The following is a 20,980-nucleotide window of genomic DNA, read 5'->3' on the forward strand; positions in this document are numbered from 1 at the left end:
TATTGATTTATAAGTGTACAAATTGTTTTCGAAATATGATAAGTAAAGATGATTATCTATGGCCATATATATATTTTTTCTAGAAAAACAAACAAAACAAATATATATAAATTATTAGTATTATTAGTAGTAGTAGCTTTCGTAAGTAACATGACGTTTGTTCCATGCTTACATCCCTCAGCGGTTTATGCATCTCGTATTGACACTCGTAAACACCCAGTCATATTAATTATTCCCATCTTTCATCTTTAAATGCATGTGTAACTGGTTGCTAGCTGTGTTATATACCAGTGGTGTCTTTAACTTGATATTTTTGGGTATTGTGTATTAGTTAATACATTTTCTGCATCAGATGAAATGCCCCATTGTATTCTGTACATTTATTGAGGAAATCTGCTCATTTACTCAGTGCTTATATTACAAAATATTCAAAAGTAAGCATATCTGCTTGACACAAAACAATGAAATCACAACAGTCCTTTAACTTAAAGTTGAAAAAAGGCGAATATTTGTACAGTTAACAGAGCTATATAAACAGAAATGTAACTAAATGGTTCCTGTACTGAGGAGAGTACTGGTAATGACACATGCCGTGCAATTTTCAGTTTTTTTTTAATATATTAAGGTTGTCTCTTTGGATGTTCATTTCTTCTTTTCCTCATCCTTCTTGGTGTCAGATTTGGAGCCTGTCTGAGATGCCAGAGAGCCCATGGCGTTTCGGATGGCCTCGTTATTAGGGTCCACGCCAGGAAGGTTTTCCAGGACGCTCTGAAGGAACTCAGGATCCTGCATTACATCGTAGTCCTCTTCATCCTGGACACAGAAAATTACACATTTTATCTGTTATCACACACTTCCAACTGATGAAAATGACAAATGAGAATAAATAAAGACTTGTCCTTACCTTAGCCTTACTGGAGTCCATGTCAGCTCCTGTGTCCATGTCCTCAGCACCAAACTCTGCAAGATAAATGAAACAGAAATGTTGCGGTCATTTTTGGTCTGGGCTTTTTAATGAACTGCAATGCAAAAATAGGAACATTTCAAACTGCGTCTAATATCTAGTTATAACTAAAAGTATTGCATATTTGTTTTGTAATGCTTCATTGAGTACACACATTGCATTCAAATTTGTAAATGTGGACCCAAGACCAGTACAAACTGTTTTAGACCATTTTTGTTGAGTCATTTATCACATGTAAAATATGTGGATATGTTTTTCTAGGCTCCAAAGTATCCACCTGGCCAGGGCCACTACAGACAAACCAATCACTGTAATGTCAGCAAGTCAAGGTAATATTTATTTAAGTTTGGCTGTGGCTTATTTTAGATAAGAAAATACAAAGTATACATGTAAAATATATACAGGACACCAGCTACAACAACTGATTCTTCCTCCAAACTGCCTTAAACATTGTATTATATTGTGGATGTGATGCGTACTAAGTCTCAGCTTGTTTTAGAGAAAACTAGAAATCTATGATTAACCTGCTCCTTCTCCCTGCATGGACATCTGCAGAGCGTAGGCGATCTGTTCGTCCTCTGTCATGCGGCTGAAGTCTGGGATAGCTGGTGTGGATGATTCTGTTTGGGGAACAGACATTTTCAACAGGGCATCCTCAGACTCTGGAACAGAAAGAGGGGAAAACACACTGTGTGAACACACTCCCGCTCGGGGTAAAATGTCTCTTCTGAAGTAATATTGGCAGAATGTTCACACCATCAGCAGCAGGAGAGGGAATGCCAGTTTCAGCAGCGGATGCGACAGCGACTCTGCGAGCTTCATCCTCCTGTCGTTGTCTCTGCTCCTCCATAGACACCCTCAAAGCCTGACGATAAGAGAGGAAGAAACAGTCTAATACAAAACAAGTAGCATTACAACACACAAATATACAATGAAGACAGAACAAAATGTTGGTGTTGAAGGCACTTGTAAAGAAAACAGCAAAAGGGATGACTAGTCCTAAGGATTTTAGACACAAAATGCAAGAAGAGTTTGGATTAGGGCTGCTCGATTATGGCAAAAATCATAATCTCGATTATTTGGGTCAATAATTGATATCACGATTATTAAAAATTATTATCCATTTACTTTGAAAACATCAATTTATTGGAGAAAAAAAAATGTGAACAGTATGTTTTTAACAGTTGATTACCCTGAACTATAATTATCAGTATAATTCAACTGAAAAACCAATTAAAAAAAAAATTTATTTGAAAAAGAAAAAAAATAAGTAATAATAATAATAACAAAATAATCGTTTTATTTCAATTACGTTGTTTTCGTAATCGTTGCAAGCCATAATCGTAATTGCGATTAAAATACGATTGATTGAGCAGCCCTAGTTTGGATTACAATAAACACAACAGTGAACTATTTTTGCATCTTTCCCTGCTCTCTTACCAAGGCCAGCTCTGGATCTGCACTGGGATCCACTCCAAACTCAAAGTCTCCGGCGCCCAGGCCCAACGCAGCCCCCCCCTCTCCAGCCAGGATGGGTGAGGACAGCAGGGCATTAGCCAGACTGGGCCCTGGAGGCACTGTGACCAGGTGGGAGCCGGCTCCCTCTTTGCCATTCAGTGTGTTTATGAAGGACGTCAGCTTCTCTGTGTTCATCTCCTACATTGGTGAGAAAGAAGAAAGTTAGCATGAGGACTAGACAAGGTATCAGAGAAAGCAAGAAAAATACAGCACATTATATTATGATTGAGTGTGGGTCAAATATTAATGGAATAATACCTCCTCTCCAAAGTTAATGATATCCACATTGACCTTTTCCTTCTTTAGACGCTTTGCCATTTTGACCATCTACAAGAAAATAAAAATACGTAAGTGACAGATACACATTCTGTAAAAGTATTCTGCCTGGTTGTCAGTATCAAAGCATGCGTAACATGTTGACTAATGTCAGAATGCCGCTCACATCTTTGTCGTTGTCCTCCACCGGGCTGCCAACAAAAGCAATAATGCGCATCTTGTGGTTTTTGCCCTGTCTGTGCTTCAGCGCCAACTAAAGAGAGAACCATACAAAATATTAACTGACAAAATGCATTGAAGTGACAAATAGGACAAAATATATTTTTCAACACAGACATTTTTCCATTTGATGCAAGAAAAGCACAGGTGTTATTACATAATGATGGTTGCATTATATTTATGCATATACATATATACATATACATATGTTCCTTAATTTCACCTTGCACATCTTTTTTAGCTACTTTTTCTGTTCAGGATGAACGCAGTGTGTTATGAAGTTCACAAACTCACATGTGCCACCCTGATGCCGGTGCAGAAGCTAATGTTCCCGATAGGCTGCACAGCATGTAGCTTTGACAGTATCCTGCCTGTGTCTGGTGTCAGCGTAGTCAGCACCTCACAGTTGCTGAATGGGGAAATAACACTTTTGTAATTAATTTCAGTTACATATGTCAAATGTCACTAAGCTAATTTTAAAACACAGTGCCTCTTACTTTGCCATGGTGATGAGGCCCACGTTGTTTTCAGGGTTGGTGCGAGTCTTGGAGTGACAAACCATATTAACTGCATCCTGCTGGGCCTGTAGTCTGGTGGGCAGAAAGTCTCCATTGCGCATATACTCACTGTTGTCCACACTAAAAAAGAAAAGAAAAAAGCAGCATTATTAATGATGTATATTCCATTGATTTGACAAATATTTGTACATTATAGACCACAATTAATAGAACGACAAGACTCTAAAAAGAACACTGTTTAAGTGTTTTAAGGGGCAGGCACTGAAACAGTTCGTTATAATAGCAGTTTTCAATTAATTACTTTAGCAAAACAGAAAATGACAACCATTCAATAGTTTCAGCTTCTCGAAAAGTGAGGAATTGCAGCTTTACGTTGTACATTTGAGAGTCTTGGATTAATGTTGGACAAAGACAAGCATTGTGAACACATTGTTTGGGGAAATATGATTGTCACTTTTTTTGGAATTTAAAGAGAAGAAAACAACATTATATTAAAAAAATGAAGGATACGTTTATTGTTATAGCCCGAGTGAACACAACGGGTCATTTAATTTAATGGAAATCAATGCAAAAAGCTCTGCAGTACTGCTGCCTATGAAAAGTATTGACATTGTTTAATAAAACAAGGTCTTTCATGTTGTGTCTTGCCTTTAACTGCATGCAACATTGACAGACAGACTGTATTTATGATAGCTGGATAACACGGCAGCATTGTTGGACAAAGAAACTGAAACAACAGACCGATGGATGTAAAGACAGTAGGTTGTATTTGTAGTTAGCTAGCTAATGCTAACGCTTTAAAGCCATGTTATTTAATTTGAAGCACACTATTTAGTTTACAGTTGAGTCACATCAACCTGAGTTAGCGACACTACATTGTTTTCTCGTTTTTTAAGTATAACTTGTCAAATAACGTAGATAACAAGTCGTTTTGTGTGCTGGAAGCTGCAACTGGCTAACGTTGGCTAGGTTATAGCTTAAGCATCTTAAATCATAAACAAAACAAGCAAACCTGTACAGTTCAGGCAAACTATATCAAAACATGCTTATTTAGTTAACGACCGTTTTTTTAAATAAAGTTAGCAGTCTTAATATTGAACTCAAAACATATTCATAATTTCTTACCAGACCATAGTACTTTCAAGCACCATCTTGATGTCTGTGGTTTACGACGTCATCGGGAGGGTTTATGGGTAATGGTGTTTTTTCATATATAAAAAAACAACTTGAATGATGATTTATAATAAAAATGCAATCATTGGGTTGAATCATGTGAGCAGAAGGTGCCCTGTAATGAAAAAAGGCCTTCTTTACTACTGCAAAAATGATGCGAGTGTCCCAGTATGTCCCTTGATACAAAGCTGTTTGATTTAGTTTATAGTTGGGAAATAGTCCACAGTACTCCATAATAAACATTGCTAAGAAATATGTCCAAAAAAAAATCAGGAGAAAAATGCTATCATTGGGTCGAATCATAGCTCGCTTTGGAACACTGACCTTTAATGTTGTTTGAACCAGTTGTGTGAAGATTACGAAAAAGCCAGGGGCAAAGATTAAAATGGGCACTTATGTGAGCAATAGGATGTGTAACGTGACAAGAACTCTCAATAAAGCAGATGGATGTTCAAAGAGGAGGTATGCCTACTCAATGATAATTATTGGATAGCCTACTTCTACAGGGGCACTGTCAAATAGTTAAGGCACACAAACAAACAAAAATGCATGCATGCATATGTATACTTAGATAGATAGATAGATAGATAGATAGATAGATAGATAGATAGATAGATAGATACTTTATTGATCCCAATTTGGGAAATGTTTGCGTTGCAGCAGCATAAAAAACACAAGGCAATAAGAGAAATTAAGACACAAGAAATAAACAGTCCAAAATATTTCAGAAATAGAAACAATTAAAAAAAGTTAAGGTTTAGTTTATCAAATATAAAAGATATATACACATGTGGAAAATATACAAGTTTAAATATAAATACTTATAAAGGGTTGCACATGTTCTCTGAGCAGGCTTTCCTACACGATCTGGCGGAGGTTAAATGGCACTTCACAGCGTTAATTCCATCTGTTGATGTTGCCATCCAATTTTTTATTGATCACTTTTTATCGATTATTAATAGACATGCCCCCCTTAGAAAATTCAGAGTTAAGAATAGGAACACTCCATGGTTTACTAGAGAACTATCTGATCTCATTCATGATCGAAATAAGCAATGGTCCTTAGCTAGAAAGTCTAACACTAGTGATGACTGGCTTCTTTTTCGTGTCCTCAGAAATAAATGTTCTGCCCTTATTAAAAAAGCTAAAGCTGATTACTATCTGAGCTTAACCACTGATTGTTTTAATGACCATTCCAAATTCTGGAAAACAATTAAATCACTTCAGAACAAGAAGGTTTCTAGTTTCCCACAAAAACTGAAGGTCAATGATTCTTTTATTTCAGATTCAGATGGTATGTCTAATGCCTTTAATGCTCACTTCAAAAAGGCTGGTCACATTTTTGATGAGCAAAGTCATGACTCTCTAAATGGTCGTACTCACAGCCATAGTCAAGAGTTGAACTCCCCTGTTTTTGATTTCGCTTATTTCTCGGTCTCTGAAGTCTTACAGGGTTTGCACTCGATTGATCCTAAAAAGTCTGCCGGGCCTGACGGCCTTGACCCGTTCTTTTTAAAAATTGCAGCTCAGATGATAGCACAACCAGTAACTGATATTTTTAATCTCTCCCTGTCCATTCACACACTGCCAGCTGTGTGGAAGCAAGCTCTGGTATCGCCCCTCTTGAAAGCTGGTGATCCCACGGAGTTGAATAACTATCGTCCTATCTCAAATCTTTCTGTGTTATCAAAGATTCTTGAGTCCCTTGTTTCTACTCAGCTAAAACTTTTTTTAAATTCACACAACATCCTTAACCCTATGCAATCTGGATTCAGATCAAAGCACAGTACTGTGACTGCCAGTCTGAAAGTCTTAGACGATATTAAGGCTGCTTTGGATAAGAAATCAGTTTGTGTTGCATTGTTTATTGACCTAGCCAAAGCATTTGACACTGTAGATCACCACATTATGTCTAATGTTATGTTGGTGTCTCGTTTCGGTCACAATGCCATTTGCTGGTTTCAGAGTTATCTAACCGACCGCAATCAATGCGTCAGGTTGGGTAGTACTGTCTCTGACCCTGTCACCTTGGAGAAGGGAGTTCCACAGGGCTCTATCTTGGGGCCCTTGCTCTTTTCATTATATGTAAACACTATTTGTAATCAGATGCAATTTTCTACCTATCATATGTATGCTGATGACACTATTGTATACTCGTGTGCTCCTTCTCTGGATATGGCCGTTTCCAATTTAAAATCAGATTTTATCACGCTGCAGCATGCGCTTCTTGATTCTAAACTGCTATTGAACAGTAAGAAAACCAAAGCAATGCTTTTTGCTCCCAAGTCAGCGTCCTCCTCTTGCCTCTCCATTGACACCCTTGATGGCGTTTCTGTTGAATTTGTTGATACCTACAAATATCTGGGCTTTTGGTTGGACAGTAATCTGAACTTTAAACACCATATTGAAGTTTTAACAAAGAAATTGAAATTCACTCTTGGCTTCCTTTTCAGATTTAAATGTTGTTTTTCAATTTCATCCCGTAAAAGGTTGGTCTCTGGCTTATTCCTGTCCCAGCTGGACTACGGTGATACCATTTATAGATTTGCCTGTCCCACTGTTTTGGCCAAACTTGACCCACTTTACCATGCTGCACTGCGTTATATATCAAATGCACCCTATAGGACTCATCATTGCACATTGTATAGCCTAACTGGATGGTCCTCACTTACTATGCGTAGGATGCAGCACTGGTTTTTATTAATGTATAAAGCCATTTTAGGAAAGCTTCCACTCTACATATGTGTCAGATTTGCTCCAGTTTGTGACTCTTACAAACTCAGATCCAGTGCCTGGATACGGTTCCAGGTACCTACTGTACGGACTGAGGCTGGAAAAAGGAGTCTTTCTTATTATGGTCCTTGGTCTTGGAATGACCTTCAATCACGCCTTAAACTGAGGGCACTTGTCTCTATTTCATGTTTTAAATTGAAGTTGTCTGAAGTCCTCACCACCAGCTGCTCTTGCAGTAACAAGTAGTGTACTTTTTTATTGTCCTAATGTGCACAATGTAGTGACTGCTTTTTCGTCTTTTGTTTTCTTTATGTTCTCTGTATTTTATATGTTTGTGTTATGTGTTATGTGTAACGTTGCTGCCTTCTTGGCCAGGTCAGCATTGAAAATGAGATTTTATCTCAATGTTTTTTATCTGGTTAAATAAAGGTTAAATAAAATAAAAACATGTGAGCATAAGGTGCCCTGTAATGAAAAAAATATATGCAAGTGTCCTGGTATGTCCTTTCAGTTTGATTTACTTTGTGGTTAGGAAATAGTCCACAGTCCTTCATAGTAAACATTGCTCAACATCATGTCTGAAGAATAAAAGCAGGAGAGACATCCTGAAACGGGGTAGTCACGGACAAGCAGTGTACACAGCCAAGCGAGAAGGTAAAAAATATTACTTATAGTTTTCAATTAATTTAATTAATCAAGTTGGGTAATTTACTATTTATGTGTCATTAACTATTTAATCCTTAGATTTGGTGTCAGAATTTAAAATAACCTGTTTTAGTTGGTAAATATGTCTAAATGTTCTTGCTTAGATCTCGCAGATAATGGTGATTCATTATTTTCATTGATACTAAAACATTGACTTGTTGAAATCTCAGATGGAGAAACTCATACTTTTGATGGTGATCTTTGGAACATGTTGTGCAGCACCCCAAGGTTTGTAAACTTCGACCGACAGCATTGCGGAGAAGTTTGTTTATGGAGAAGCATTTGAATACGATAGCTTTAATACTTTTGTTTCTAAACATTTTAGTTAATGATATTTTGTTTGCTCTCCTTCCCTAAAAATAATTTTGTTTTCCACCTGTGCAGATCTTTCAGGTAAAGTGTTTGTCTTTCCCAAGGAAACCAACACTGATCGTGTAGTACTCATGACACCTAAAACCAGATTCAACTCTGTGACCACCTGTCTCAGGTAACTGGTGTTGTAATCAGAAAGCTTCATTATTTGTGGTTAAGTTTGAAGATTTTCTCAATGCCTACACATCTTTTCAGATATCAATCAGATCTTATTAGGACCTATGGGCTCTTCTCCTTGGCTACACCCACTTTCAACAATGACTTTGTGATCTTCAAGAGTAATGCAGAGAGTGACATCAGGATGCATGCTCGGGATGGGGTCGCAGACTTCACGTCACTGAAACTTGATGCCAACACCTGGCACTCTATGTGTGCTACCTGGCACTCCACCACTGGGTTGGTCCAGCTGTGGGTGGACGGCAAGGCGACCACCAAGAAATTTCTCCAAACTGGGGCCATCATTGGAGCTCCCATCGCCATCCTGGGCCAAGAGCAGGACACCTATGGCGGAGGCTTCGATGCAAAGCAATCATTCATAGGTATGATTACTGACTTCCACATGTGGGACACTGTCACCCCCACCTGTGAGATCAGACGCTATATGGAAGATAAGCACTTCAGCCCAGGCAATGTGTTCAACTGGAAAGCCCTGGACTTTCAAGTCAAAGGGCAGGTTTTGATGGAACTGGCATCTGAAGTTATGTAACATGGTGTATAACTGTGAATAAATCACAAGTAAAACAAATGTTTGATTCTCTCAAGAAGATTAAAGTATCTTCAGGTATGCATGATGGCAGTGCTCTTTTCTCTTTTTTTGCATACACTATTTTCAAAAGCAACTATGAACATGTAGTATGATAATGAAGAAAGGGACCAAAACCAAGATTTAGAAAATATGTTTAATCCTTTAAAATCAGACATGAAAACATCACCACCACATAACTGAAACATGGCAGGAGGGACAGGCAGCACATATTGCATGAGAAGGCATTTCTGTGACTCCTATGTACATATACACATTTTTATACACAGTAAAAATATAGTAATTGAAGCATTATAGAACAACCAGCAACGTTGGCTCGCACGCCGTGTGAAACATTCATGTAGAAAAAGCACGGGCGATCAACAACCCAGAATCATGGAGCTAATACATCCATCATAGCACAATCTAAACATGAAGTATAAAATTGTCAAATAGCCCCCCTTCAAAGGCAATACACGCTATAAAGTTTCAGACATCCTTCTGTCAGTATACATACAATCTAAAAGATACAATACACAACTTTTATCATTTCAGCCTGCAGCAATCAACTATGTCAATAAATATAATTCTTAGAGCTGAAAGGTGGCAGAAATTGTGGTTCATATTGCATGAATTCAAATAACCTGTAGTGTCTACAATGAGTACACCGCCCTTTAGGAAGGAGGATCATGTTCGTCTTGTGCCATGGTGTAGAACATAACTGCATCCAGCAACACAGTGCCAGTCAAGTCAAAACCCAGGTGTGACAAAACATAATCTGGATTTCCTGTGAGAAACATTTTCGGAGTGTCTTCTTTGTTGGCCTTTTGACTCCAACTGAATACAATTTTAAACTGATCTTTTAGAAATAATCAATATCTTACATTTTTAGCATATGAAACATGATTGATTTCAAGAACATTATCCTTAATACGTAAAGGTGTTAAATAATGGTGTCTAAGAGCTACCACAATTGTACTTAATTTAACAGGAATGTGGAGGTTGCATCTTGAAATGTCTCAGGCCACAAAGTAATCTAAATCTTTGATAAACAATACATGTATGTCAGATACATCTTATCAGAAATCAAGTTATTTCGCAAAAAAAAACAAATATCCAGTTCCAGTCATAACAGATCCTTAAAACACAGGTTAACCCAGTGTTATTACCATGTACAAAATATCAGTCCATGCAGGTAATGAGGAGCGTCGAGGAACGATACAATTATAAATAATCTTATATTATCAAGTATGATGCCATTTTTTAGACTTACAAAGCAGATGTTGGTCTCAGGGACGATGTCTGAGAGTGAAATCACATCTTCGTTCCCAGACAGGTTGCCTGAATTATCCATAGCCCCTTCGTCCCCAAAACTGGAACAGAGATAAGATTTCATTACGAAACAACTACGACAATAAATAAACATTTATCATTGCCTTCTGTACGTGTGATGGTCCAGGTTTGTGTTTGCTGATTTGTGCACTTCGACCCCTACAGACCTACGGATAAAGGTAAACACAGATATATGAAAAAAAAAAACTTGAATGATGATTTATAATAAAAATGCAATCATTGGGTTGAATCATGTGAGCAGAAGGTGCCCTGTAATGAAAAAAGGCCTTCTTTACTACTGCAAAAATGATGCGAGTGTCCCAGTATGTCCCTTGATACAAAGCTGTTTGATTTAGTTTATAGTTGGGAAATAGTCCACAGTACTCCATAATAAACATTGCTAAGAAATATGTCCAAAACAAAATCAGGAGAAAAATGCTATCATTGTGTCGAATCATAGCTCGCTTAGGAACACTGACCTTTAATGTTGTTTGAACCAGTTGTGTGAAGATTACGAAAAAGCCAGGGGAAAAGATTAAAATGGGCACTTATGTGAGCAATAGGATGTGTGACAAGAACTCTCAATAAAGCAGATGGATGTTCAAAGGAGGTATGCCTACTCAATGATAATTATTGGATAGCCTACTTCTACAGGGGCACTGTCAAATAGTTAAGGCACACAAACAAACAAAAATGCATGCATGCATATGTATACTTAGATAGATAGATAGATAGATATATAGATAGATAGATAGATAGATAGATAGATAGATAGATAGATAGATAGATAGATAGATAGATAGATAGATAGATAGATAGATAGATAGATAGATAGATACTTTATTGATCCCAATTTGGGAAATGTTTGCGTTGCAGCAGCATAAAAAACACAAGGCAATAAGAGAAATTAAGACACAAGAAATAAACAGTCCAAAATATTTCAGAAATAGAAACAATTAAAAAAAGTTAAGGTTTAGTTTATAAAATATAAAAGATATATACACATGTGGAAAATATACAAGTTTAAATACAAATACTTATAAAGGGTTGCACATGTGAGCATAAGGTGCCCTGTAATGAAAAAAATATATGCAAGTGTCCTGGTATGTCCTTTCAGTTTGATTTACTTTGTGGTTAGGAAATAGTCCACAGTCCTTCATAGTAAACATTGCTCAACATCATGTCTGAAGAATAAAAGCAGGAGAGACATCCTGAAACGGGGTAGTCACGGACAAGCAGTGTACACAGCCAAGCGAGAAGGTAAAAAATACTACTTATAGTTTTCAATTAATTTAATTAATCAAGTTGGGTAATTTACTATTTATGTGTCATTAACTATTTAATCCTTAGATTTGGTGTCAGAGTTTAAAATAACCTGTTTTAGTTGGTAAATATGTCTAAATGTTCTTGCTTAGATCTCGCAGATAATGGTGATTAATTATTTTCATTGATACTAAAACATTGACTTGTTGAAATCTCAGATGGAGAAACTCATACTTTTGATGGTGATCTTTGGAACATGTTGTGCAGCACCCCAAGGTTTGTAAACTTCGACCGACAGCATTGCGGAGAAGTTTGTTTATGGAGAAGCATTTGAATACGATAGCTTTAATACTTTTGTTTCTAAACATTTTAGTTAATGATATTTTGTTTGCTCTCCTTCCCTAAAAATAATTTTGTTTTCCACCTGTGCAGATCTTTCAGGTAAAGTGTTTGTCTTTCCCAAGGAAACCAACACTGATCGTGTAGTACTCATGACACCTAAAACCAGATTCAACTCTGTGACCACCTGTCTCAGGTAACTGGTGTTGTAATCAGAAAGCTTCATTATTTGTGGTTAAGTTTGAAGATTTTCTCAATGCCTACACATCTTTTCAGATATCAATCAGATCTTATTAGGACCTATGGGCTCTTCTCCTTGGCTACACCCACTTTCAACAATGACTTTGTGATCTTCAAGAGTAATGCAGAGAGTGACATCAGGATGCATGCTCGGGATGGGGTCGCAGACTTCACGTCACTGAAACTTGATGCCAACACCTGGCACTCTATGTGTGCTACCTGGCACTCCACCACTGGGTTGGCTCAGCTGTGGGTGGACGGCAAGGCGACCACCAAGAAATTTCTCCAAACTGGGGCCATCACTGGAGCTCCCATCGCCATCCTGGGCCAAGAGCAGGACACCTATGGCAGAGGCTTCAATGCAAAGCAATCATTCATAGGTATGATTACTGACTTCCACATGTGGGACACTGTCATCCCCACCTGTGAGATCAGACGCTATATGGAAGATAAGCACTTCAGCCCAGGCAATGTGTTCAACTGGAAAGCCCTGGACTTTCAAGTCAAAGGGCAGGTTTTGATGGAACTGGCATCTGAAGTTATGTAACATGGTGTATAACTGTGAATAAATCACAAGTAAAACAAATGTTTGATTCTCTCAAGAAGATTAAAGTATCTTCAGGTATGCATGATGGCAGTGCTCTTTTCTCTTTTTTTGCATACACTATTTTCAAAAGCAACTATGAACATGTAGTATGATAATGAAGAAAGGGACCAAAACCAAGATTTAGAAAATATGTTTAATCCTTTAAAATCAGACATGAAAACATCACCACCACATAACTGAAACATGGCAGGAGGGACAGGCAGCACATATTGCATGAGAAGGCATTTCTGTGACTCCATATGTATATATACATATTTGTATACACAGTAAAAATATAGTAATTGAAGCATTATAGAACAACAGCAACGTTGGCTCTCATGCCGTGTGAAACATTCATGTAGAAAAAGCACGGGCGATCAACAACCCAGAATCATGGAGCTAATACATCCATCATAGCACAATCTAAACATGAAGTATAAAATTGTCAAATAGCCCCCCTTCAAAGGCAATACACGCTATAAAGTTTCAGACATCCTTCTGTCAGTATACATACAATCTAAAAGATACAATACACAACTTTTATCATTTCAGCCTGCAGCAATCAACTATGTCAATAAATATAATTCTTAGAGCTGAAAGGTGGCAGAAATTGTGGTTCATATTGCATGAATTCAAATAACCTGTAGTGCCTACAATGAGTACACCGCCCTTTAGGAAGGAGGATCATGTTCGTCTTGTGCCATGGTGTAGAACATAACTGCATCCAGCAATTACACAGTGCCAGTCAAGTCAAAACCCAGGTGTGACAAAACATAATCTGGATTTCCCGTGAGAAACATTTTCGGAGTGTTTTCTTTGTTGGCCGTTTGACTCCAACTGAATACAATTTTAAACTGATCTTTTAGAAATAATCAATATCTTAAATTTTTAGCATATGAAACATTGATTTCAAGAACATTATCCTTACTACGTAAAGGTGTTAAATAATGGTGTCTAAGAGCTACCAAAATTGTACTTAATTTAACAGGAATGTGGAGGTTGCATCTTGAAATGTCTCAGGCCACAAAGTAATCTAAATCTTTGATAAACAATACATGTATGTCAGATACATCTTATCAGAAATCAAGTTATTTCGCAAAAAAAAAAAAAATATCCAGTTCCAGTCATAACAGATCCTTAAAACACAGGTTAACCCAGTGTTATTACCATGTACAAAATATCAGTCCATGCAGGTAATGAGGAGCGTCGAGGAACGATACAATTATAAATAATAATAATAATAATAATAATAATAATAATAATACATTTTATTTTTAGGCGCCTTTCATGACACCCAAGGACACCGTACAATTTGTTAAAAAATAAATAAAACGCTAATAGGCAACAAAACATGATAAAAACACAAAGAGGAAATCATGGAGGAGACAGTCAAGTGGACACAAATGAAACATATAATAGGGAGGACTACAGTGAGTAGGCAGATTTGAACAGGTGGGTTTTTAATTGGGATTTGAATATGGTGATTGTGTCTGACTGTCGGATGTGCGGGGGGAGGGACTTCCAGAGTCTGGGAGCAGTGCAGCTAAAAGCCCGAGCACCCATGGTGACGAGGCGTGGGGTTGGGACGGTTAGCAGACCAGCAGAGGAGGAGCGGAGGGAGCAAGACGGGGTGTACTCCTGAAGAAGGTCAGCCAGATAGGGGGGGGGGCCAGGTTATGTAGGGCTTTGTAAGTGAGCAGTAGGTTTTTGAAGTTGATGCGTGATTGAACGGGGAGCCAGTGGAGTTGAATGAGGATGGGGGTGATGTGTTCTGAGGCCTTGGTGCCGGTGATGATCCGGGCTGCAGAGTTCTGTATGATTTGTAGTTTGTTGATGAGCTTGGTGGGGATGCCTGAGAGGATGGCGTTACAGTAGTCGATGCGGGAGGTGACAAAGGCATTGACCAGGATTTCAGTGTTTGATTGAGAAAGGGATGGGCGGAGTCTGGAGATGTTGCGTATGTGGAAGAAGGCAGTCCGGGTGATGTTATTTATGTGAGGTGAAAATGAGAGGGAGCTGTCCAGGATGACACCAAGGCTCTTAACTGGGCCAGAGAAGGGGATGGAGTAGCCATCAATGATGAGGTTGGAGGCAGGGGAGGATGAGGTTTTGGAGAGGGTGGTTTTGGTGCCAACCAGCAGGGCTTCGGTTTTGCTGCCGTTGAGCTTTAGGAAGTTCCTGCTCATCCAGTTCCTGATGTCCTGGAGGCAGTTGGTGAGAGAGGTTGGGGGGAGGGCAGTGTTGGGTTTGCTGGAAATGTAGACCTGTGTATCATCGGCGTAACAGTGGAAATGGACATTGTGATGACGGAGGATAGTGCCAAGGGGGAGTAGGTAGATGTTAAACAGGAGTGGACCCAATACTGACCCCTGAGGAACACCATGTGAGACAGTAATAACATGAAATAATCTTATATTACCAAGTATGATGCCATTTTTTAGACTTACAAAGCAGATGTTGGTCTCAGGGACAATGTCTGAGAGTGAAATCACATCTTCGTTCCCAGACAGGTTGCCTGAATTATCCATAGCCCCTTCGTCCCCAAAACTGGAACAGAGATAAGATTTCATTACGAAACAACTACGACAATAAATAAACATTTATCATTGCCTTCTGTACGTGTGATGGTCCAGGTTTGTGTTTGCTGATTTGTGCACTTCGACCCCTACAGACCTACGGATAAAGGTAAACACAGATATATGAAAAAAAAAAACTTGAATGATGATTTATAATAAAAATGCAATCATTGGGTTGAATCATGTGAGCAGAAGGTGCCATGTAATGAAAAAAGGCCTTCTTTACTACTGCAAAAATGATGCGAGTGTCCCAGTATGTCCCTTGATACAAAGCTGTTTGATTTAGTTTATAGTTGGGAAATAGTCCACAGTACTCCATAATAAACATTGCTAAGAAATATGTCCAAAAAAAAATCAGGAGAAAAATGCTATCATTGGGTCGAATCATAGCTCGCTTAGGAACACTGACCTTTAATGTTGTTTGAACCAGTTGTGTGAAGATTACGAAAAAGCCAGGGGCAAAGATTAAAATGGGCACTTATGTGAGCAATAGGATGTGTAACGTGACAAGAACTCTCAATAAAGCAGATGGATGTTCAAAGGAGGTATGCCTACTCAATGATAATTATTGGATAGCCTACTTCTACAGGGGCACTGTCAAATAGTTAAGGCACACAAACAAACAAAAATGCATGCATGCATATGTATACTTAGATAGATAGATAGATAGATAGATAGATAGATAGATAGATAGATAGATACTTTATTGATCCCAATTTGGGAAATGTTTGCGTTGCAGCAGCATAAAAAACACAAGGCAATAAGAGAAATTAAGACACAAGAAATAAACAGTCCAAAATATTTCAGAAATAGAAACAATTAAAAAAAGTTAAGGTTTAGTTTATAAAATATAAAAGATATATACACATGTGGAAAATATACAAGTTTAAATACAAATACTTATAAAGGGTTGCACATGTGAGCATAAGGTGCCCTGTAATGAAAAAAATATATGCAAGTGTCCTGGTATGTCCTTTCAGTTTGATTTACTTTGTGGTTAGGAAATAGTCCACAGTCCTTCATAGTAAACATTGCTCAACATCATGTCTGAAGAATAAAAGCAGGAGAGACATCCTGAAACGGGGTAGTCACGGACAAGCAGTGTACACAGCCAAGCGAGAAGGTAAAAAATACTACTTATAGTTTTCAATTAATTTAATTAATCAAGTTGGGTAATTTACTATTTATGTGTCATTAACTATTTAATCCTTAGATTTGGTGTCAGAATTTAAAATAACCTGTTTTAGTTGGTAAATATGTCTAAATGTTCTTGCTTAGATCTCGCAGATAATGGTGATTAATTATTTTCATTGATACTAAAACATTGACTTGTTGAAATCTCAGATGGAGAAACTCATACTTTTGATGGTGATCTTTGGAACATGTTGTGCAGCACCCCAAGGTTTGTAAACTTCGACCGACAGCATTGCGGAGAAGTTTGTTTATGGAGAAGCATTTGAATACGATAGCTTTAATACTTTTGTTTCTAAACATTTTAGTTAATGATATTTTGTTTGCTCTCCTTCCCTAAAAATAATTTTGTTTTCCACCTGTGCAGATCTTTCAGGTAAAGTGTTTGTCTTTCCCAAGGAAACCAACACTGATCGTGTAGTACTCATGACACCTAAAACCAGATTCAACTCTGTGACCACCTGTCTCAGGTAACTGGTGTTGTAATCAGAAAGCTTCATTATTTGTGGTTAAGTTTGAAGATTTTCTCAATGCCTACACATCTTTTCAGATATCAATCAGATCTTATTAGGACCTATGGGCTCTTCTCCTTGGCTACACCCACTTTCAACAATGACTTTGTGATCTTCAAGAGTAATGCAGAGAGTGACATCAGGATGCATGCTCGGGATGGGGTCGCAGACTTCACGTCACTGAAACTTGATGCCAACACCTGGCACTCTATGTGTGCTACCTGGCACTCCACCACTGGGTTGGTCCAGCTGTGGGTGGACGGCAAGGCGACCACCAAGAAATTTCTCCAAACTGGGGCCATCACTGGAGCTCCCATCGCCATCCTGGGCCAAGAGCAGGACACCTATGGCAGAGGCTTCGATGCAAAGCAATCATTCATAGGTATGATTACTGACTTCCACATGTGGGACACTGTCATCCCCACCTGTGAGATCAGACGCTATATGGAAGATAAGCACTTCAGCCCAGGCAATGTGTTCAACTGGAAAGCCCTGGACTTTCAAGTCAAAGGGCAGGTTTTGATGGAACTGGCATCTGAAGTTATGTAACATGGTGTATAACTGTGAATAAATCACAAGTAAAACAAATGTTTGATTCTCTCAAGAAGATTAAAGTATCTTCAGGTATGCATGATGGCAGTGCTCTTTTCTCTTTTTTGCATACACTATTTTCAAAAGCAACTATGAACATGTAGTATGATAATGAAGAAAGGGACCAAAACCAAGATTTAGAAAATATGTTTAATCCTTTAAAATCAGACATGAAAACATCACCACCACATAACTGAAACATGGCAGGAGGGACAGGCAGCACATATTGCATGAGAAGGCATTTCTGTGACTCCTATGTACATATACACATTTTTATACACAGTAAAAATATAGTAATTGAAGCATTATAGAACAACCAGCAACGTTGGCTCGCACGCCGTGTGAAACATTCATGTAGAAAAAGCACGGGCGATCAACAACCCAGAATCATGGAGCTAATACATCCATCATAGCACAATCTAAACATGAAGTATAAAATTGTCAAATAGCCCCCCTTCAAAGGCAATACACGCTATAAAGTTTCAGACATCCTTCTGTCAGTATACATACAATCTAAAAGATACAATACACAACTTTTATCATTTCAGCCTGCAGCAATCAACTATGTCAATAAATATAATTCTTAGAGCTGAAAGGTGGCAGAAATTGTGGTTCATATTGCATGAATTCAAATAACCTGTAGTGCCTACAATGAGTACACCGCCCTTTAGGAAGGAGGATCATGTTCGTCTTGTGCCATGGTGTAGAACATAACTGCATCCAGCAATTACACAGTGCCAGTCAAGTCAAAACCCAGGTGTGACAAAACATAATCTGGATTTCCTGTGAGAAACATTTTCGGAGTGTTTTCTTTGTTGGCCTTTTGACTCCAACTGAATACAATTTTAAACTGATCTTTTAGAAATAATCAATATCTTACATTTTTAGCATATGAAACATTGATTTCAAGAACATTATCCTTAATACGTAAAGGTGTTAAATAATGGTGTCTAAGAGCTACCACAATTGTACTTAATTTAACAGGAATGTGGAGGTTGCATCTTGAAATGTCTCAGGCCACAAAGTAATCTAAATCTTTGATAAACAATACATGTATGTCAGATACATCTTATCAGACATTAAAGGTGGGGTAGGTAAGTTTGAGAAACCGGCTCGAGATACACTTTTTGTTATATTCCATGGAATGCTCTTAACATCCCGATAGCAATGAATATCTGAAGTGCTTTGAAAAAAAATCCATTAAAAAATGTCATCTGTGGAAGCCGTATTACTGTAAAAAGCACGACCAATCATTTTAGCCGGCCCGGCTAAAATAACTGGATGGCCTACCTGCCTGTCAGCCTTCCATCTGTTCACAAACTTATCTCGTGCCCTCATTGGGCATGTGCGCGTTCGTGTGTGTTGGAGGAGGGGCTCTGTAAGGAAGTGGCAGATTTTTTCCGGCTGTGTATTTTCAAATTCTAGCACACTCGAGCTGGTTTCTCCAAAATTACCTACCCCACCTTTAAGTTATTTAGCAAAAAAAACAAATATCCAGTTCCAGTAATAACAGATCCTTAAAACACAGGTTAACCCAGTGTTATTACCATGTACAAAATATCAGTCCATGCAGGTAATGAGGAGCGTCTGATTTCATTTTCATGATAACGGTACTGGATCCTGAACATTTGCAGGAACTCCCCCTTCTCCTTTCTTTGGTGCTGGCTTAAACAACAAAAGACTCAGTCCTAAATCTTCAACTGTGCATTGATGAACAAAAAGTAGTTTCTTTTCTTCTCTTCTATATTCACAAATCACATTTCCCCTTCTCCCTCTCTGCTTCATAGACCACATGTGCCTATCAAACACACACAGTAACTCCTTCAGTGAGATGTCTAAGATCTTGAGTGGTGCTACAGTAACTATGTAGCTATTCACATTTCTGTATCAGAAATATCTCTTGGTGGTACAAAGCTCAACAACATAAACACAATATATTAAGTGAAAACAAAGCATATGTTTTTAGATCATCAGCCACATAAAATCTGAGTAAGACTACATATGAAAACAACTAATATTAGTTAAACACATGGTTATTAATATTGGTCCAAGAGTGGATGTGGGCATGGGTCATTTCTGTAACCAGCAGGAATGAAAAATAAGACATTCTAACTTAAAAGGATTAGATTAACCACTCTAATGCGATTACTTATCACATAATAAAAGAGGGATTGTACTAGTGGTTGCAATACAATCTGAAATTATTTTATGCCCTGTTTGTTGGTCCAGACATACAAATGGCAGTTTGACGACCTTAGTTGTAGTGATAAGGCAGGTTTTTCCAACACTAACCTGTAAGAAATGTCCGGGAGGGGACTACATGTAAAGGCACAGACAGATGGAGGACAGTAGCTGGGAATTATTACTCTTCTACTAGCTCAATACCATGACTTCATTTAACAGCAATGCTATTTTCTCTGCAGCAGCCATTCTCTCTGCATGAGCACATATGGTCACTTCAGAGAGGGAGATTTCAGGGTTGTACAAATGTGGTTTGCCATGTTAATAAGACACATTCTATGTAAGAAAAACATTGTAATGTACATTCAACAGTGGCAAGATCTAGCTGGACCTCTGCAGCACCACCGTGGCCTCCAGCAGAATAACTTAGAACAAAACGTGAAACAAAATGACCCTTTAGGTTCAAACCCATCGATCCAAAATCCAAATTCAAACAAATAATGTACATCGACAATCGATTAAAAGAAATGCATTCATGATTACAGAGTCAACAGCAGCACATGTTGATTCAAAAAAGGAGTGTTAATTGCTCAGAGTGCACCTGGTCATGATGATTTATAAAAGGGGGTATGGATGTGCGGTAATGGAACACTTCGGTGTGAACCATGGAAATGTCCACACGGAGACGAAAACGATTTCGAACCGAAGTCTATTTCAAAAAAGTCTTCCGTCCACACGTAATCGGCTCAAGAAACGTGTCCGTCCACACGAAAACGCTGGAGACGCTGTAGTACATATGCCGGGCCTGTCAGTGTACTTCCGCAACAAAATACACCAAAAGCAGCAAATAAGACCCCCCCGAGCATGGGCATAAGGCATAAACAAACAAACAAACAAGGTAGAAAAAGGTCAAATCTCTATCATGGTCAGTAGCGTCTGGAGCACGAAC

The 20,980-nt window shown here is 38.2% G+C and overlaps 4 protein-coding genes across 4 annotated transcripts; 3 read left to right on the forward strand and 1 right to left on the reverse strand.

Moving 5' to 3' along the window:
- Window positions 1–250: 250 nt before the first annotated feature.
- On the reverse strand, window positions 251–4,675 carry LOC117480366 (26S proteasome non-ATPase regulatory subunit 4-like). The gene is made up of 10 exons (XM_034127663.1): window positions 4,621–4,675; window positions 3,475–3,615; window positions 3,272–3,386; window positions 2,925–3,011; window positions 2,741–2,809; window positions 2,405–2,620; window positions 1,721–1,829; window positions 1,489–1,626; window positions 905–960; window positions 251–813 (listed from the first exon to the last, which is right to left on the reverse strand). Exons 1-10 carry the CDS (start codon window positions 4,644–4,646, stop codon window positions 643–645), a joined length of 1,128 nt encoding a protein of 375 aa, XP_033983554.1. The 5' UTR covers window positions 4,647–4,675; the 3' UTR covers window positions 251–642.
- A 3,318-nt stretch (window positions 4,676–7,993) lies between these two features.
- LOC117480367 (serum amyloid P-component-like) lies at window positions 7,994–9,267 on the forward strand. Its single transcript, XM_034127664.1, has 4 exons — window positions 7,994–8,055; window positions 8,277–8,334; window positions 8,491–8,593; window positions 8,674–9,267. The coding sequence occupies exons 2-4, from the start codon at window positions 8,277–8,279 to the stop codon at window positions 9,182–9,184; spliced, it is 672 nt and encodes a 223-aa protein (XP_033983555.1). The 5' UTR covers window positions 7,994–8,055; the 3' UTR covers window positions 9,185–9,267.
- A 2,484-nt stretch (window positions 9,268–11,751) lies between these two features.
- On the forward strand, window positions 11,752–13,024 carry LOC117480368 (serum amyloid P-component-like). The gene is made up of 4 exons (XM_034127665.1): window positions 11,752–11,812; window positions 12,034–12,091; window positions 12,248–12,350; window positions 12,431–13,024. Exons 2-4 carry the CDS (start codon window positions 12,034–12,036, stop codon window positions 12,939–12,941), a joined length of 672 nt encoding a protein of 223 aa, XP_033983556.1. The 5' UTR covers window positions 11,752–11,812; the 3' UTR covers window positions 12,942–13,024.
- A 3,594-nt stretch (window positions 13,025–16,618) lies between these two features.
- Window positions 16,619–17,891, forward strand: LOC117480371 (serum amyloid P-component-like). Its single transcript, XM_034127668.1, has 4 exons — window positions 16,619–16,679; window positions 16,901–16,958; window positions 17,115–17,217; window positions 17,298–17,891. Exons 2-4 carry the CDS (start codon window positions 16,901–16,903, stop codon window positions 17,806–17,808), a joined length of 672 nt encoding a protein of 223 aa, XP_033983559.1. The 5' UTR covers window positions 16,619–16,679; the 3' UTR covers window positions 17,809–17,891.
- The last annotated feature ends 3,089 nt before the right edge of the window (window positions 17,892–20,980 follow it).

The sequence above is a fragment of the Trematomus bernacchii genome, unplaced genomic scaffold, assembly GCF_902827165.1.
Source record: "Trematomus bernacchii unplaced genomic scaffold, fTreBer1.1, whole genome shotgun sequence".
NCBI classification, from domain to species: Eukaryota; Metazoa; Chordata; class Actinopteri; order Perciformes; family Nototheniidae; genus Trematomus; species Trematomus bernacchii.

Coding starts and splice junctions, on each gene's coding strand:
- LOC117480366 (XM_034127663.1), bottom strand. CDS start 4,646: ATGGTGCTTGAAAGTACTATGGTCTG. Junction 3,387..3,474: donor GGCCTCATCACCATGGCAAA/GTAAGAGGCACT, acceptor TTCCCCATTCAG/CAACTGTGAGGTGCTGACTA. Junction 3,012..3,271: donor CCGGCATCAGGGTGGCACAT/GTGAGTTTGTGA, acceptor TTCTCTCTTTAG/TTGGCGCTGAAGCACAGACA.
- LOC117480367 (XM_034127664.1), top strand. CDS start 8,277: ATGGAGAAACTCATACTTTTGATGGTGATCTTTGGAACATGTTGTGCA. Junction 8,335..8,490: donor ATGTTGTGCAGCACCCCAAG/GTTTGTAAACTT, acceptor CCACCTGTGCAG/ATCTTTCAGGTAAAGTGTTT. Junction 8,594..8,673: donor TCTGTGACCACCTGTCTCAG/GTAACTGGTGTT, acceptor ACATCTTTTCAG/ATATCAATCAGATCTTATTA.
- LOC117480368 (XM_034127665.1), top strand. CDS start 12,034: ATGGAGAAACTCATACTTTTGATGGTGATCTTTGGAACATGTTGTGCA. Junction 12,092..12,247: donor ATGTTGTGCAGCACCCCAAG/GTTTGTAAACTT, acceptor CCACCTGTGCAG/ATCTTTCAGGTAAAGTGTTT. Junction 12,351..12,430: donor TCTGTGACCACCTGTCTCAG/GTAACTGGTGTT, acceptor ACATCTTTTCAG/ATATCAATCAGATCTTATTA.
- LOC117480371 (XM_034127668.1), top strand. CDS start 16,901: ATGGAGAAACTCATACTTTTGATGGTGATCTTTGGAACATGTTGTGCA. Junction 16,959..17,114: donor ATGTTGTGCAGCACCCCAAG/GTTTGTAAACTT, acceptor CCACCTGTGCAG/ATCTTTCAGGTAAAGTGTTT. Junction 17,218..17,297: donor TCTGTGACCACCTGTCTCAG/GTAACTGGTGTT, acceptor ACATCTTTTCAG/ATATCAATCAGATCTTATTA.